General features: G+C 52.4%; 8 protein-coding genes across 8 annotated transcripts; 4 read left to right on the top strand and 4 right to left on the bottom strand.

Annotated features, from left to right (window-relative positions):
• Nucleotides 1-709: 709 nt before the first annotated feature.
• EDD37DRAFT_606322 (uncharacterized protein) lies at nt 710-1,186 on the bottom strand (the record flags this gene model as incomplete). The annotated part of the gene is made up of 1 exon (XM_062814875.1): nt 710-1,186. One exon carries the CDS (start codon nt 1,184-1,186, stop codon nt 710-712), a length of 477 nt encoding a protein of 158 aa, XP_062673402.1.
• A 379-nt stretch (nt 1,187-1,565) lies between these two features.
• On the bottom strand, nt 1,566-2,830 carry EDD37DRAFT_606323 (uncharacterized protein; the record flags this gene model as incomplete). Its single annotated transcript, XM_062814876.1, has 3 exons — nt 1,566-1,926; nt 1,970-2,718; nt 2,771-2,830. The coding sequence occupies 3 exons, from the start codon at nt 2,828-2,830 to the stop codon at nt 1,566-1,568; spliced, it is 1,170 nt and encodes a 389-aa protein (XP_062673403.1).
• Nucleotides 2,831-3,831: 1,001 nt separating this feature from the next.
• EDD37DRAFT_647187 (uncharacterized protein) lies at nt 3,832-4,862 on the top strand (the record flags this gene model as incomplete). Its single annotated transcript, XM_062817830.1, has 4 exons — nt 3,832-3,985; nt 4,038-4,156; nt 4,220-4,670; nt 4,732-4,862. The coding sequence occupies 4 exons, from the start codon at nt 3,832-3,834 to the stop codon at nt 4,860-4,862; spliced, it is 855 nt and encodes a 284-aa protein (XP_062673404.1).
• A 747-nt stretch (nt 4,863-5,609) lies between these two features.
• EDD37DRAFT_606325 (Na+-exporting ATPase) lies at nt 5,610-8,936 on the top strand (the record flags this gene model as incomplete). Its single annotated transcript, XM_062814877.1, has 1 exon — nt 5,610-8,936. The coding sequence occupies one exon, from the start codon at nt 5,610-5,612 to the stop codon at nt 8,934-8,936; it is 3,327 nt and encodes a 1,108-aa protein (XP_062673405.1).
• Nucleotides 8,791-10,769, bottom strand: EDD37DRAFT_265039 (uncharacterized protein). Its single transcript, XM_062810870.1, has 4 exons — nt 10,714-10,769; nt 10,119-10,631; nt 9,584-10,063; nt 8,791-9,531 (listed from the first exon to the last, which is right to left on the bottom strand). The coding sequence occupies exons 2-4, from the start codon at nt 10,365-10,367 to the stop codon at nt 9,064-9,066; spliced, it is 1,197 nt and encodes a 398-aa protein (XP_062673406.1). The 5' UTR covers nt 10,368-10,631; nt 10,714-10,769; the 3' UTR covers nt 8,791-9,063.
• Nucleotides 10,770-11,090: 321 nt separating this feature from the next.
• On the top strand, nt 11,091-11,792 carry EDD37DRAFT_647190 (Aconitase/3-isopropylmalate dehydratase; the record flags this gene model as incomplete). The annotated part of the gene is made up of 1 exon (XM_062817831.1): nt 11,091-11,792. One exon carries the CDS (start codon nt 11,091-11,093, stop codon nt 11,790-11,792), a length of 702 nt encoding a protein of 233 aa, XP_062673407.1.
• Nucleotides 11,793-12,259: 467 nt separating this feature from the next.
• On the top strand, nt 12,260-13,549 carry EDD37DRAFT_647191 (uncharacterized protein; the record flags this gene model as incomplete). The annotated part of the gene is made up of 5 exons (XM_062817832.1): nt 12,260-12,377; nt 12,450-12,608; nt 12,693-12,831; nt 12,917-13,299; nt 13,365-13,549. The coding sequence occupies 5 exons, from the start codon at nt 12,260-12,262 to the stop codon at nt 13,547-13,549; spliced, it is 984 nt and encodes a 327-aa protein (XP_062673408.1).
• A 433-nt stretch (nt 13,550-13,982) lies between these two features.
• EDD37DRAFT_622553 (1-acylglycerone phosphate reductase) lies at nt 13,983-15,755 on the bottom strand. Its single transcript, XM_062816063.1, has 2 exons — nt 15,430-15,755; nt 13,983-15,310 (listed from the first exon to the last, which is right to left on the bottom strand). The coding sequence occupies exons 1-2, from the start codon at nt 15,463-15,465 to the stop codon at nt 14,318-14,320; spliced, it is 1,029 nt and encodes a 342-aa protein (XP_062673409.1). The 5' UTR covers nt 15,466-15,755; the 3' UTR covers nt 13,983-14,317.
• Nucleotides 15,756-15,879: the final 124 nt, after the last annotated feature.

A 15,879-nucleotide genomic window follows, 5' to 3' on the forward strand; every position in this document is an offset into this window, starting at 1 on the left:
TTTCTGTGAAGAACGCTAGCCCTGCGGCGAAAAGAATCGTAGCTGTACTGGCAACTATTAGGGCTACAGTCAAGCCTCTAATCAAGACCATCATCAGCATTGGTAGGATAAGTGCCAGTCCGCCTAGTATTCCGGTCGCGAGTGACCTGACAAACAGACGTCGCCTGGCGGCTTCGTTGGTGGCTCCTCGCGCTGTGCCCGGTAATATATTCACGCCCTTCTGCACTCGAGCCCGCAACACTCTTTCATAGCAATTCTACCAAAATCCAAGGCATGAGCGTGATGCGTGGCAACCCGAGACACGAGTCGATATACCTCTCGTTAACGATATGACCTGACTGAAACTCTGAATGACCCTGGCACCTTGACATGTTTGCGTCCCGCGGCAGTAAGTGACAACAAAGGAGAAATGCCTTGTGATTTTCTCACTATCTTCGAGCCTGTTATACTATTTCCTCCATTGCAATCGTCTCTTGATGCTTGGAGTATTCCTCCAGAGTCATATCTACTCACCAGCGAAGGTGGCCAAGTATCCATAAACGTTCGCCGACTTGCCATTGGAAGCTGGCACCAGCTCTACGAGGATATAGCTTTCCTGAAGGTATGAGTACTGACCTCCAACTCGGAGGTTCTGCCATTGAGGTAAGCACAATCTGACATGAAAAGGACCATGCAGCCTGGGAACGAGGCCGAAGGAGGACTCACAGCTCTAGCAACCTCTCCCGTTGAGGGCCCGATACCCGAGAACAGTGACAAGCCAGGGAAGCTTGTCGGGCAAAGTTGTCCCGTAGATCACGATCTCGGCAACCCGAGCTGAGGCGTTGTTGGGAAAGGTGAGTTCTGATGGAAAGGCTTGACCGCGTAGCACGGTTCCATTGATCGCGGAGCCGGTGACGTTGCCTCCAGTAAAAGGTTCAACTGCATGAAGTGAGCGTCGAGCGACAAGCTTTTCGGAAACAACACAGCGTCGAGCAACCACAAAGACAGCACAAGCTGCACTAGGTTTGATGGGGGACTCACCAACTAAGACACCTCCAGGCACGTCGATAGGATCAAGTGTGTTGCCTAGGACGACTTGCAGTGTGAAGATCTGATCCAGGCTCAACGAGGGCGCAATCGCAGCGGACACGCCCTCAGAGCTGATCAAAAGGAGGCAGAACAGGGAGAAGACCTTGAGATAGCCCATTGTGATGGATTGACTTGAGGCGAAGGGCGGTATAGATTCGGAGCGTGCTGGAGTCGACCGGACGCAGAACTTTGGAACGGTCGTGCTTCTGGGAATGCAAGTCGACCATGTTGACGGCAAGCGTGCTTGTTTAAATACCTGAAGCTGCCATCATGGTGGATCGAGAGATGGGACGGACGATGATAGAAAAAATGTTAACACTCCGCCGAACTATGCACGACTTCGACATTGACTTTGTCTAGTTTGATGCCTGAAGGACTTGTTGGTAACATGGCATCAAGTGTGTGATCTACCCAAAGAGCCACGAAATGACCAGAGGCCGATATGACGCAGTGAGGAGGTGCTCATCTTCGGCAGCATCATTCGACGGCAAGTATGATCAGATCGGCAAAAGAACCTTTATACTAACAAAACGGAAGTCGAGGCTGAGGTAATGGATGGGACTGTGTGGAGAGGAGGAGATTGTCCCAACACGGGAAGGCAAGAATCGTTCCCGCCAATGTTCCATCCTTTCGTGAATAGCTTGGCAAAGGCGAAGTAGTTGCCGACGACTTGCAAATTTCTCTTCGGCGTCTTCAACGTCGCTGATCTTGTCGGCGCATTCGAGCATGGCCACCACAGCGAATACAAAAGGCATATAGCCGCAGCTCGGGCTTATACCCTCTGTCTTGCCGAGATCCGGTCGACCACTGCGATTTCTGTGGATACAAAGACTTCCGATGTTGAATGCCCTGAACCACCTAGACCAGTATCAGCTCTGTATGCTGCTATGAGTGAGCGTACCTTACAGTAGTGTATCGGAAATCCTCGTGTAAAAGCCGTGCGAGGGGACTAGGATTTTGCTCTGGACCACGTAGGCGGTACAGTTGCCGAACGCCCCGTTCATGCGCCGTCCAGCTGTGCATGTTGATAGTGTTCTCATAAGTCTCCTGTAGAGCAAGTGTCTTGACGGCAGCTAAGGTCTCATCTCGCCGCGCCAACTCAGCATCACAGAGCGCTTTCTGAAGCTCCCGAAGTGCCTGGCCATGAAAGGCCAGTCCTTGAGAGAGTAAGTGCTGATCGCCCGATTTGCGGCCTATCCTGGTCAACGCCAGCCCAGATAGCGAGTTTGCTAAAACTTTCCCCGGTTCTGCCAGAGACGTGGCAGCCTGCAGCCACGAAAAAGATGAGGCTGGATCCAAGGGGACTGATTGCTCTGTCAAGGGAAGATAATCTTGCAGAAACGAGCCCAGCAACTTTTCTCGATACAAACGGCTGGGATCGATGGCGGATATCAGTCTCCGGGTGTGTGTTTCGTCAGAGACCTCGGACTGCGGCACAGGACTGTATGACTTGAACGATTTCTGATCAGCCGCTGCTTCCGTCCAACAAGAGTCAACGATCAAGGGCTTTGAGGACGCAGCTCGCTTTGGAGCAGCTCTCGATTCCCACCCATAAATGGTCCGGTTTAGAAACGTGGTCTCACGCTCGTATCCTTCGCAATGTCTCTTTGCCTTGATGTACTGTCCACATTCTGGTCGAGCCAAGTCGCACTGTATTACCTAGTTAGACCATTGCTTATGTCCAGATTCAACTGGGACTAACGCCGATTTTGCGTTTCCTGCAAGTATTACAAGCTTTTGACTTCCCCGGGATTCCCACCATCTTGTTGCAAGAGACAAGTCGAACCACCCGGTCAAGACAGTTTGTGGTTCATGTGAGTGCTTGCAATACTCGAGCTGGCTTTGATGCTGAGGTTGAGGCAGGTCGGAGACCGGACTCATGAGGTCAGTCAACTCACAAGAATGCTCCCAGAAGGTGCAATTCCAGCCACTACGACTGACTCGTTGGCATGTCATCACATTCGAGTGGGCACCACGGTACGAGTACAATGCTAGAAAAGCCCCGCCGTCCCAGAGTGGCACTAATCAAGGGCTCTGGATAGGTTTGATCGTGCTATTGGTCAGAACTGTACGATTTCTCCGTCTTTCCGGCCGTACCTCATACGGTGGTTCGCACGCCTAAAGTCGCATAGTGACCACCTATCGCTCACCGTGTGACACATGTCGGGGTGTACGCAGTGGACTCACTTAGCTGTCGATCGGACGCGTGGCTTTCAGCCTTACAGTGTAAGGAGTGTCTCGCATCTTGACGCCCCGATTAGGAAGATTAAACGACCTTGGTTAGATAACCATGCGGGGAAGCATCAGTCATTCAGTTCCGATACGCTCTCGAGCAAGGATACTCGCGCCTTGGGGTATTTTGCACTGCAAGCGAACGGTGGCCTAACCAGCTAGTTGATCGACTGAACAATCTCACACAAGCTCAAACTTGATCATGATCTGGTGAACCTAGTATGGCCCTGTACTGGCCCGCTTCGTATAGGGTACCACATGTCGCAAAATTGCTTGTCGATCAGGGCGAGTAACGACGACCTGCTGGTTGCATCATGGCAAGTACATAACCACTTGCCCATTCTGTGGGGCTGAGCGGTCGCTGGTTTTCAGGCCTGACTGTCATTCAGGAGGGTCCAGCTCGGCTGTAACAAGCAATAAAAGGAGCGACTTCCTTCGCAAGACTAGCAAAGACTCATCAACTGTTTGCTTCCCAACCTTGAAGGAAACACACGGTGGAGAGATTCAATTCAATCAACAAGTCCGTTCACAATGACTGCAAACAACGTCTCTCCTGTCCGTTCCACAGGCGGATCATCCGTCGGCGTCCTGGTGCAATTTGCTGCTCTTTTCACAAGTAGCTGTGTGCTTCCAATCGCGTTGTACTGGCTTCTCAAGTATGTTGCGCATCTGAGCGATGGAACCGGTGAGTGATGGCATTATCAAACGTGTTTCCAGGCTGAACTGAACGTTCACAGTTGTCGCCATTCCCCTCGCTATTTTCGGCGTCGTCAGCGTCCTCGGATTGGCAAAACGTACATGGGACCTTGTCCGACCTCAGTCGGACTGTCGTCCTCTCGGCGGAACACGTTGGCAGGTCAGTTCTTGACCACAAGCCCTGCTCGTTAACACCTCACTGACTCCATCCCTGGTTTGCTAGCTGGACTACTTCGACTGGAACTTCATCTCGGGATTTACCGTCGTAACCATTATCATCATCATCGGAAATATCCTGAAACCGAAGAGCCGCGGCGTTCGAATTTGTTCGCTCCCATTGTCGTTGCTCTTCTTTCAAGTGTGCACACAGCTCGTTGTGGTCAATTTCATGGTCATCTCCGGAGTCCGATACCCCTGGCGCATATCTTCCATGCCCCAGGGGACGCCCGTCCGCCCGGCGCTCTACACGATTGTAGAAGATGTCGTGGCGATTGAGGGCGGCAGGAGAGAGCGATTTCGGGCGTCATTGGATCACCGGTACATGGTACACGCACCCACACGAAAGCTGCTGCTGGACCTCAGTTGGATCTGGGGTATCGGCGGATTGGTCGTTGCTGTGGTATTGACTGCTCTCGCATTCGCTCTCGCGGACGTGGATCTGGCATTCACCCTAGGTATGGGATCGACTCATGGATGGCTGGGTAGACACAGTGTGCAGCTAACGCGAGCATACAGGCTGGTCGGTCCCTTGGGCTTTTGTCGCGGTCGCTGGTCTGATCACGAGGTCCATGATGAAAGCAACTTACCGGAAAGGCGGGTTCACTGAGGTGAACACGGATGAGGAAGTCCAGTTAGCGAGTGCGTAGGCGAGAGATCAGAGGCAAGATTGCCACGCGCGGAGGACTATAAGCGAGATCTCGGAATGGTCTCATGTCACACGGGATGGCAGAACTCCATTGGCAGGCGGAACAATGTAGTCTTGAAGACAAGAGCATGAATGACGTGGCGGAAGTCTTTAAATGACTCGAATGACCTTGGCATCCTCTTGTTTGCCTGGTTTGTCTTGGCGTGGCGAGGCTGAAATCTAAGAACTTTCTACCTTTGTACTCTGCTCCGGTTCCGTCTTACCGACATTTCGCCTCCTCTTATTCTTATGAAAACCCATTGCAACCCCAGATTTTTCATGCTTGCCACACCCACAAATCTGGTTCAGACGGCCCGTAGATCATGCCGTGCAGATTCAGCCTCGATATTCCGATATTCCGTAAACGCCTTGGCGGCCTCCGATGAACCATGTCCAGGCGCTCTTGCCAAGGTGCGACATCACCTGAGATCCTTGGCTACCAAGGATGGTTCGTGGACCAAAGTCTTGTCGTTCCACGCAGAGGTGAGTCGACGATCCAAGGCGAAATCAATCGGAGTCTATATGAAGGGCCATGGCCCCTCCAGAACTCAGTCTGGACTCTTGGTAAGTCCACAAGAAATACTACCACATTTAGTATACCTCTTTCGTAGATTTCCATCACGCAAATCTACACAGCAAGCAATCTTATATCTGTCGATCATTCGTTCACCACATATTGAATTCACATCTACTGCTGGAAATCTACGACATGGGTAAGGAGCATGAAAGGGCCGAACAACAATACACCCAAGAACCCTTCCTTCTGTCGAGGGACGAGCTGGTAGCCCAGCTAGGCACAAACACCGACATAGGCTTGAGCAGCAATCAGGTCCAGCAAAACCAGGAGAAATATGGCACCAACAAACTCGAGGGTGATGGCGGGGTATCCTGGTACGCCATACTGGGAAAGCAAATTTCCAATGCCATGATATTGGTCCTGGTGCTCGCAATGGCACTATCCTACGGCGTCGAAGATTTCGTCGAAGGAGCCGTCATCACCGCCGTCATCGTTCTCAATGTCCTCATTGGATTCTACCAGGAATTTCAGGCCGAGAAAAAAATGGACGCCTTGCGATCGCTCTCATCACCCTCGGCAGATGTCGTACGGGATGGTACCCAGATGACTATCCCCTCCCGAGAAGTCGTGCCCGGCGACATTGTGTCCATCAAGACCGGAGACACTGTCCCAGCGGATTTGCGCTTATTCGAGGTCATGAGCCTGGAATGCGACGAGGCTATATTGACCGGCGAAGCACTACCCGTGGCCAAGGAAGTGGAGTTCGAAGTGAAAGCCGGCACGGCTAAAGAAGATCTTGGTCTGGGCGATCGATTGAACATCGCTTACTCGTCCTCGACTGTGACAAAAGGTCGTGGCCGTGGTATCGTCGCGTACACTGGCATGGCGACAGCAATCGGAGGTATCGCCGCGTCAATGCAAGGTAAGAAGAGGAAGGCCAATCGCACCATGTCACAAAAAGATCACGGCCGAATGCAGCCTGTGAAAGGAGCAACGCTTCGAGTATGGGATGTGGTAGGAAAGTTTTTGGGTCTCACCGAGGGAACTCCTTTACAGATCAAGCTGAGCAAACTCGCATACACACTTTTTGGCTGCGCGATCATTCTTGCAATCATCGTGTTCGGCGTCAATCGCTTCCATGTCACCAACGAAGTCGCCATCTATGCCATTTCTACCGGCATTGCCATCATTCCCGAGTCCCTGATCGCTGTCCTGACTATCACCATGGTCGTCGGCATGACGCAAATGAGGAAGCGAAAAGTCGTGGTCCGCCAGCTGAGTGCCCTTGAAGCTCTTGGAGGCGTCACCAACATTTGCTCCGACAAGACAGGTACTCTGACACAAGGGAAAATGGTCACTCGCAAAGTCTGGATTCCTGGTGTGGGCATCTACGGCGTCGAAAACTCCAACAACGCATCGGACCCCACCGAAGGGACGATCACGCTTGCCAACGCTCCGAAGTCCCGCAAGGAAGTCCAGGCCGAGAGACAGGCTAGACAGGAAGCTCTTGATCGTAAGCGAAGCGTTGCTGGCGTGGTCTTTGACGTGCCTCGAGAGACGGCGAATGAAAATGAAGAAAAGGCCTCACACAGGGTGATTGACAGCGACACTATAGCGCCAGGACTCCAAGCCTTCCTCGAATCAGCCGCTCTCTGCAACCTTGCAACCATCCGCAAGGTCACAGAGACAGGGCACGAAGAGTGGAAGGCCATGGGTGACCCAACGGAAATCGCGCTTCAAGTCTTCTGTCACCGCTTCAGTCGTGGTAAGAAGACGCTGCAAGAACAACATGGCTGGATGCAGAAACAGGAGTTTGCATTCGACAGCTCCATCAAGCGCATGTCCGTCGTCTACAGCAAACGCGACGACCAACAAATGATCTTCACCAAAGGCGCGGTAGAACGTATCATCGATCTCTGCACACACGTCGGCGTCGAGCAGCATCAACAGCGAATGACACCGGACCTTAAAGAAAGTATCCTGGAGCAGATGAACTTCCTCGCCGAAGAAGGTCTACGTGTCCTCGCCATCGCTCACAAATCCACTTCTGCAGAAAACCCACACCTCGACCGCTCTGAAGTCGAGCAAGATCTCTGCCTTTTAGGTCTAGCCGGCCTGTACGACCCGCCGCGCCTGGAGACAAAAGCAGCAATCCAAGCCTGCACGACGGCCGGCATCACCGTGTCCATGCTCACAGGCGACCACCCGTCGACCGCAACAGCCATCGCTCAAGAAGTCGGCATCATCCCCAAGAACATGGGCACTCTCGCTCCGGACGTCGCCGCCGCAATCGTCAAAACAGCCACCGAATTCGACAGGATGACCGACGCCGAGATCGACGCCCTGCCTACCCTCCCACTCGTCGTCGCGCGTTGCGCACCCGAGACCAAAGTCCGCATGATCGAAGCCTTACATCGCCGCCGCAAATTCGCAGCCATGACGGGCGACGGCGTCAACGACTCTCCATCCCTCAAACTCGCGGACGTGGGTATAGCAATGGGCCTGAACGGAAGCGATGTCGCAAAATCAGCATCGGACATTGTCCTGACGGACGACAACTTCGCCAGCATCGTCAATGCCATCGAAGAAGGACGCCGCATGTTCGACAACATCCAGCGCTTCGTGCTGCACCTGTTGGCGTCCAACGTTGGCGAAGTCATCCTTTTGATCTGCGGACTAGGCTTTCAGGACTCCTCCGGATTCTCTGTTTTTCCGCTATCGCCTCTACAAATCCTGTGGATCAACATGCTTACATCGTCGTTCCCTGCGTTTGGCCTGGGCCGCGAGAAAGCAGCGCCGGATGTCATGGAGCGCCCACCTCATGACAACAAGACTGGTGTGTTCACTTGGGAACTCATTACTGATATGCTGGTATACGGGACCATCCAGGGGACATGCTGTCTTATGACGTTCATCTTCGTCGTGTATGGTCCCGGCCAGGATGGGCTGGGAGTCGATTGCAACCGCGGCTACAACGAAAGTTGTGATGTGGTGTTTCGTGCGCGCGCCGCAGTGTTCGTCGAACTCACGTGGCTCATTCTGATTTCTGCGTGGGAGTTCAAAGCCATGCGCCGGAGCATGTTTCGGCTCAATCCGCATGATACACGGGCGTTTCCGTTCTTCGCGGATATTTGGGACAATCAATTCCTCTTCTGGTCGGTGGTGCTTGGGGCGCTGTCCGTTGTTCCAGCCGTGTACATCCCCGGGTTGAACACGGGCGTCTTCAAGCACAAGGGGATTTCGTGGGAGTGGGCGCCCGCTATTGTCTGCGTGTTTGTCTTTGTGTCGGGGATTGAGGCGTGGAAGTACATTAAGCGTGCGACCGGGTTGTTCGAGGAAGAGGAAACCGAGGGTATGAAGGCCCGTAGACACCAGCGGTCCGCGCTGGGGTTGAGGCAGGGGTTCTTTACGTTGGCGAGGAGTTTTACCAAGACAAAGTCGGAGGAGAAGAGGGTTGGTGGCCAGGAGAAGGAGCGGTCGCAGACGGTGGTGATGCCGAGGGTTACTGAGGAGGTTTGATCCGTTTCTTCTGATGATGGTATGCCAGGGACAGCTGATGATAGACTCGCAGCGCTGTCGGTGTATATTTGCACACTTTGTGTCTTTGCTTGCGAACGTAGACGTACATCGAGATGTTCTGCGAAACTCAACTGGATATTTGTTCAAGATTCATCCCGGCTGCGTCGATGCAGCGCTGTAGAGCATCTAGCTCAGTAATATGCGAAGAATTTGATGCTAGAGCAGCGCCAATGTCACGCAGTGCTGTTCGAGTCATCTCGGGCGTCTCCTGCGAGACTTTGAGGACTTGTGCCACGTTTGCTTCGGCCTTGCGAGCAAGCTTCATGCCTAGACGTTCGAGCTGACCATGTGGACTGGTGGGGTTGTCTTGCGAGCAGCCGAGATGTTCGAGAAGATTGAACAAGGCGGGATGACTATCTTTTACTTCCGGGGTCCCAGTGCGAAGAGCCGGATCCTGATCAGCGTGCGATTTCACCATGAGGCGCTGGAGTTGTGACGACATATCCTCCAACGTGGTTTCTTGAGACTGCAAGCTGTCGAGTCCGTTTGCCAACGTGTCGTTGCGATCGGTGAGAGACGATAGGATGCCGTGTAACTATATCACTGCAATTAGCAAAGCCCGTCATATGCGAAATGGATAGACGTACATGTTCATTCAGTGATTGACGGTCTCGTTCTCGGATCTGGACAATGTCTTGCAGAGTCTGCTCAATACCAGAATCATGCTCCTGAGACATGATTATGGTCACAAGGTCCTCGATTTCTCCGTACAAGGATCCCAAGTCTCCTTGGACGTCCGCGGCAGACGCGTCGGAGACCTCAAGAGGTGGATCGTCGCCATGTGACGCCTCCAAACTTTCTAGATAAGTGCGATCAAGGCGGTCCTTAATAGTCTGCGTCCGGAAATGCCGTAGTGTTTTGTTTAGCTTGGTTACTCGTTCTCGTGTCGAGTTGATATCAGCATTATTTGGTGGATAGTTGGCGGAAAGGTCATTGAGCTCTGCGAGGACGCGGTCGTCCGTGTTCAAGACCTCCGTTACTGTAGCCGGTATGACCTTGACTGCTTTGGCATTTTCATCGCTGTGTACCCGTAGATCTAATCCTAGACTGTCCAGTAGCTGCTCGTTCTGTCGAGAGTTAGCTGTGATTGTAGCGCGGTCGCTTGAATTGGAGGACACCAACAGCAAACTTGATATGCTGCACCTCTCTAGTCTCCTTCTGCTTGATGTAGTGCGCATAGCTTGTCCTGCGGGCACCAATTTGAGCATTAGAACTTCGAAGGCGGCCCGCCAGAGCGCTCTGTGAAGTGATGATCTTCGTGCGACGATCAGCGGCACGTGTAGATGCTTTCAAGAAGGCGATGGCAGCGCGAAGCTCTTCCTCCGAACTGGGTATTGAAAGTGCATGGAGCTCTGAGAGCATGTTGTCCATGGCTGCATCAGTTTCGGATGTTGGTATCTTGTGTCGTTAGTCAGTACAACTGCCACTTAAATAAAGCCCGAGTGTGTGGCTTGGTGAAATTGTTGGTGAAGATTGGAAGATGAAGTCAATGTCCGTATTGCGGTGAATTGAAAACATCTTGTTCCGCCGTAGTACGGCGGCTCAGGTCTGTTGTTATATTGTGTAATGACAGCCTTCCCAATTAGGCTAGTCGTATAGTGCGGTATAAGTGGAGGGTCTTCGTGTAACTAGTAACTTGACAAGCTTAATATCACTCATAATCACAACAAGGTCGACCACAGTCCGCGCGTCATCATTTCAGGCATAATTAACTTACTTATCATCAGCACGGCACTACCTTTCTGTTGTTTGGATGTATATGGACAGTAGCATTATGCGACTCTACGAACACTATGTACTATCATTGCAGACGTGGTTCTGTAGTACGGGCGGATGATGGAAGAATTCTCTTGTTCAGGCATCATTTCGAAAGTTCTGGGTGCTGCGACTTATCCCCCAAAAGCTTTAGATAGTCGTTCGCTAAAGCGCCCAAGTCAACATTACATGGAGGACCGTGCTTGTCGAGGTTCATATGAGTTGTGGCCGCGAACAGAAATTGGACCGTGCAAGGAAGGGTAGTCGGTTTATAGACCCAGACTTCCTATAAGCAACCTACAAAATGGTTTCCCTTATGGTTGCGAATGACAACCCGCCATGATTCTTGGGTCCGGGCAAGAGCTTCTAGGTCCCTATCTATCGGGCTACCGTCGCGAAGGACCCGAAAAATTCTGGGCCCCTAGTAATCCCGAATGCAATCAGGATACTACGAATTCAAGATCATTAGCATCGGTATCAACGATTGAACAACCCTTTTTCAGCAAGTCTGATTGTAAATCGCCGCGCAGGAATATCGACGAGTTCACAACCGCTGCGCATCGGCGTCTTCGCATCTTTTCCTGCGTGAACATTGTCCACCCTTCTCAAATCATGCTACTCCAAGGACAAGCCCTAGTACATGGAGAAGCCTATGGCGAGATACTGTTCTCACATGTTGGCTTGAGTTTCTGGGGTGGCGTGGACACTGCTACAGGCGAGATCATCGACCGCCATCACCCGCTCTCAGGCATACGTCTGCGCGGTCACGTCCTCGCAATCCCCTGTGGTCGTGGGTCATGTTCCGGGAGCATTGCCCTTCTCGAAATTCTACTCAACTCGACCGGCCCTGCAGCGCTGGTATTCCAGCTCCGGGAGCAGATTTTGACTCTCGGAGTCATTGTCGCGAAGATGCTGTTCGACACACATATTCCAGTGGTGCTCCTGAATCGGCAAGATTTCAGCCAACTCCAAAATCAGACATGCAGCCATCCGAGGCGGGCAGCTCTACACTTCAGACACATGTTCAAAGCCAGCCTTTGATTGCGACGGCTTTGTGCAGAGAAATGGGCAGTATCAGAGGCTTGCTCTCTGACAACTTCTCTTCACCAAAGTGGTCACACAAATCCAATTGTCTACCTCGGGCGCACAGTCCGCGTTCTCCCTGACCTTGGGTATCGTACTATGTACTAGTTCCGATAGCCGTATGAGAGCTAAGATATCAAGTCCCAGCTTGTTCACCAGCTTGTATCAAGACTACCTTGAGTACACTCGTGCGACTGAGTCCGCTTCATCAATATGGAAGATCCGCACTGTCCGGGTGGCCGGCTCCGTCTGCCGGGACTTACGGGTGCGACAGGCAAGAACTTGCTTTGTGTGCTCTCGCTGAAGGAATGCACACGCCCCTGTCTGCCGAGGTGATGGGCTCCAAAATGGCCCGTCGCTGTAAGAACATATGGTAGACCATTTGCATACTGGACAGTAGCCTTTCGGTCGCAGTGGGAGCCCCAATGTCCGTTAACGAACACTACTTTCCAATCGGCAGTACTCTCAATGACCAGGCTTTGGGAGGCGTCGTCCTGAGCCTTCACGTTAACCTGGCCCGTCTCATGTCAACACTTATGGCAGGTGAGCATGGACCCTTGCAGGACAGGATGAGAGTCTAGTATGCGCGCTGACCTGCGACACGCTTCTCCAAAGATCTCTATGTCGCTGACGGCAGCTTGGAAGCGTCATACCTCTCTAAAATTACGCAGGGTCTGGTCAAGCTGGCAGCCTTCGCAGACCAGCTTGACCGCACCGTCAAGGAGCGACTAACAAGCTCGGTGGGATCTCTCCCAAAAGGAGCCACGCAACTTCGTTTGCTCCACCATCAGGTGGGAACCCGTCCTTGGACAAGGCCCCAATCCGATGCGAGCCTCGCTAACTGGTGGTCAAATTCAGTGCGTGATGCTCACCACAAGGCCCCTGCTGCTGAGCATCCTCCAAAGGCTATTAAAGTCCGCTTCCTCGCAAGTCATGAAATCGAGGACGCTTTCGGCACCTTTGCAGAGTCCACTGAAAACTTGCGCGGACGCGGCCTGTCAGTCGGTGGATATACTGGACTCTCTACGACGCTTGCACATATTAGGTCCGTCTGACATCTTACCGCCTAAGCCCACCCGTAGTGCTCATGCTGAAAACCTGGCAGATACCTTCCTCCCATTTGATCTTGAATACTGTTTCTCGGCAGCATCGGTACTCGTCCTTCTCGACGACGTACTACACTGCACTGCGGTCGAAGGTGGCGCCAAAGACCTTGCGTTGCAGCTCCTGGAGGACATGGCCAGTCGTGGCAGCGCGCCGGCCAAGTTTCGTCGGGCACAGCTCGAGAGACTACGCGTGGCGTCTAAACATTTCTGGGAAGATGCAGAACGTCGAGAACGCCACCACGTTGTAACACAAACTGCTGCAAACACGTCCGGTTCGGCTTGCGCCACCACTCAGGAGCCACATCGTCGCATATCGCCATCAACCAGCACGAACCCGATACAACTGGCCAGTGTTTCTGGTGCCAGACAGCAAGCAACGCGACTTCTGAGAATGTGGGTCTATGTGTTGCCGCCAATAAAACAGATGAGCGTCCAACACATCAATACCCAGCCGAAGAGCTCATGGCCCAAGGTCAAGTCATCCAATGCCCCGATTTGGAGCCAAATGGCATGTCTTCCTTCATCGACGAAATCTTCGTGGATGACGCATTGCCCGAATTTGACCTCTTCGCTACTTATGGAGACTGGATGTCTACCGATGCTCTGTAACGAGTTTGGTCTCATCGACAAGCACAACTCCAGAACTTGTAAGCGAGTCGAAGCAAGGCCCCCGTCCTGCTTCGGAAAACCTCGCCGAATGACAAAGAAAATGGCCATTGACCGCGTGCAGACAATCGGGTTTCACGAGACGTCATCAGGAAGTCAGCGCTAGACATTTGGTCCTCGAAGGCCAATTTATTGACAAGTCTCTATGCTGTGTTCGTTGACATAGTAATCCTTTGCAAGAACCTCGGTTTAAGCACCCTTTGTTGAGTCGTGCAACAAAAAAGGTGATGCGCTGCACAAGGTGTCATATCACTGCGTTCAGCATATTTCCGCCATGGACTGGAGAAATGAGAACAATATCCGAACATCAATAGGGGTACATGTATATGCTGGGGAGGAGTTAAGAGGATCCTGGGGGGAGGAAAGGATAATGAGGGGTATAATGAACATTGCTCCAAGAAAATGGAGTACAACTCCAAAAGAGAAAGTAGGGGGCCTAGGGAGCCTCCTAGACCCAGGCCTTGAAGGTGAAGACCGATAGCCTAACAGGGCGCCTCATGAGATATTCGGTTGGCAATCGCAGAGTAGTGAGTGGCATGCTCGACGATAAACAAGTTCCTGATGATCTCCAGCCGTATCACGACCCATTCTTCACGTACCAGGTAGCCTTCAAACAATTACAACCCGAGATAATAGAAGCTAGCACAAGTAGGTAAGTACTAAATGACGCATGCAATGCGACACGCTGTGAAGATATCACAACCTCGCCGTTTATTCCTTCCCATACGTATCGGCAATAGCCTTCTCCTTTCCGTACTCTCGAATGTTCTTCTCCACGACATCAAACTTCGCAGCATCACGCAGCATCTTGTCGACAATACTTTTCGGGAAATAATTGATCGCGAACCACACCGTTGTAGCGAATGCACCAGCCCACACCTCCTCAGGCGGGCTTCGCTTGGAGATCGCCGCGACCACTTTCTTCGCCCACACGTCTGAAGGAATAGCCTGCCCGTCAAGCGGTTTGCCCGTGTAGAACTCATTCAACCAGTCCCTCGCCGCGTAGTACAACGACTTCTTGGGGACTTGGGGTGAGGGAGTACCAGCATTGGTACCCAAATTCGCGCTGATGTTTGAAGTGACGTTGCCGGATTTGAGCTCGACCACCTTCACGCCGAACGGAGACAGCTCCGTACGCAGGTTGGCTGTCAACTTGGCCATTGCCACCTTGGAGGCGCCGTACAACCCGAGGAAAGGCGGCGTCGCAAGCGACGCAAGTGAGGTGTGGTTCACGATCATGCCTCCTCGGCTGGACTTGAGCAGTAACGGCAAGAACGCCTGCACCGTGGCCAAGTTTGCCCACACATTCAGGTCGAAGAGCTTTCGTGCTTCTGCCACTGGTGTGTCTATCAAAGCGCCGGAGTAACCTGATCCAGCGTTGTTGACCAGTACGTCCAGACTTCCTCCTGACAGGTCGCGTACTTCAGCGACAGATTTCTCGATCGATTCGTCGGAAAGCACATCTAGGGAAAGTGTCTCGATACCGACGGCTTTCACATCTTTTAGCTTTGACGGGTTCCTCGCGGTCGCGAAGACTCGATATCCACCATGGGCGTGTAATGCCAGCGCCAGAGCTGAGCCCAGTCCTCCATCTGAGCACCCGGTGATAAGTATGGTTGACTTCGCCATGGCGGTGAATGACCTATTCGATACCTTTGGTAGATGTTGAGTGCTGTATCGTGAATGTTGAGCGCACGGAGGAACCTGGCTCTTAATAAGTATCCGCCAGCCCAAAGGCACCTGCCGTCTAAATTCAAGACTCCCGTGATTTCGCTTGATCGCCACTGGGCAAAGCTCCACTTCGTTCTATAGTACATTCTTACCTCAGCTTGATACCAGTCATTTAGCCGACGGTGCATCGATTACCAAGGCGCATGTTTGATCCTTCAGCGCATTGCTAAGGGTGCAATACCAACGTCTTCTCGAGCCAATCAAGATCATGTTCTTCACAGCCGGGATCATCATTCCATCCGTCTATGAAGTTGCTGGGCGTGCATTGTCGAAGTGCGGAAGGACCATCAACCGCTAACGTCGTAGTAATGGCAATCAAAGCTCGTAAATTCTGGGGAGCGGACTCATGGTCGAGCCGTTACCGATGAAAAGAGACCGAAAAATTGAGACAAAATGGCCAGTGAGTTGCCGCCAGGACCGTCAGAATATAGCGCGAGATCGATTGAATCTGCGGCATGGAATTCGTCCGTGATTGGTCCGAGCAGTAAGTAGCCTTGGCATAGCCGGATGCAGCACTGCGCCCCTATCAGCCTTATCAGTCT

Source organism: Exophiala viscosa (genome assembly GCF_022695815.1).
Source record: "Exophiala viscosa unplaced genomic scaffold EDD37scaffold_2, whole genome shotgun sequence".
Lineage (NCBI taxonomy): Eukaryota > Fungi > Ascomycota > Eurotiomycetes > Chaetothyriales > Herpotrichiellaceae > Exophiala > Exophiala viscosa.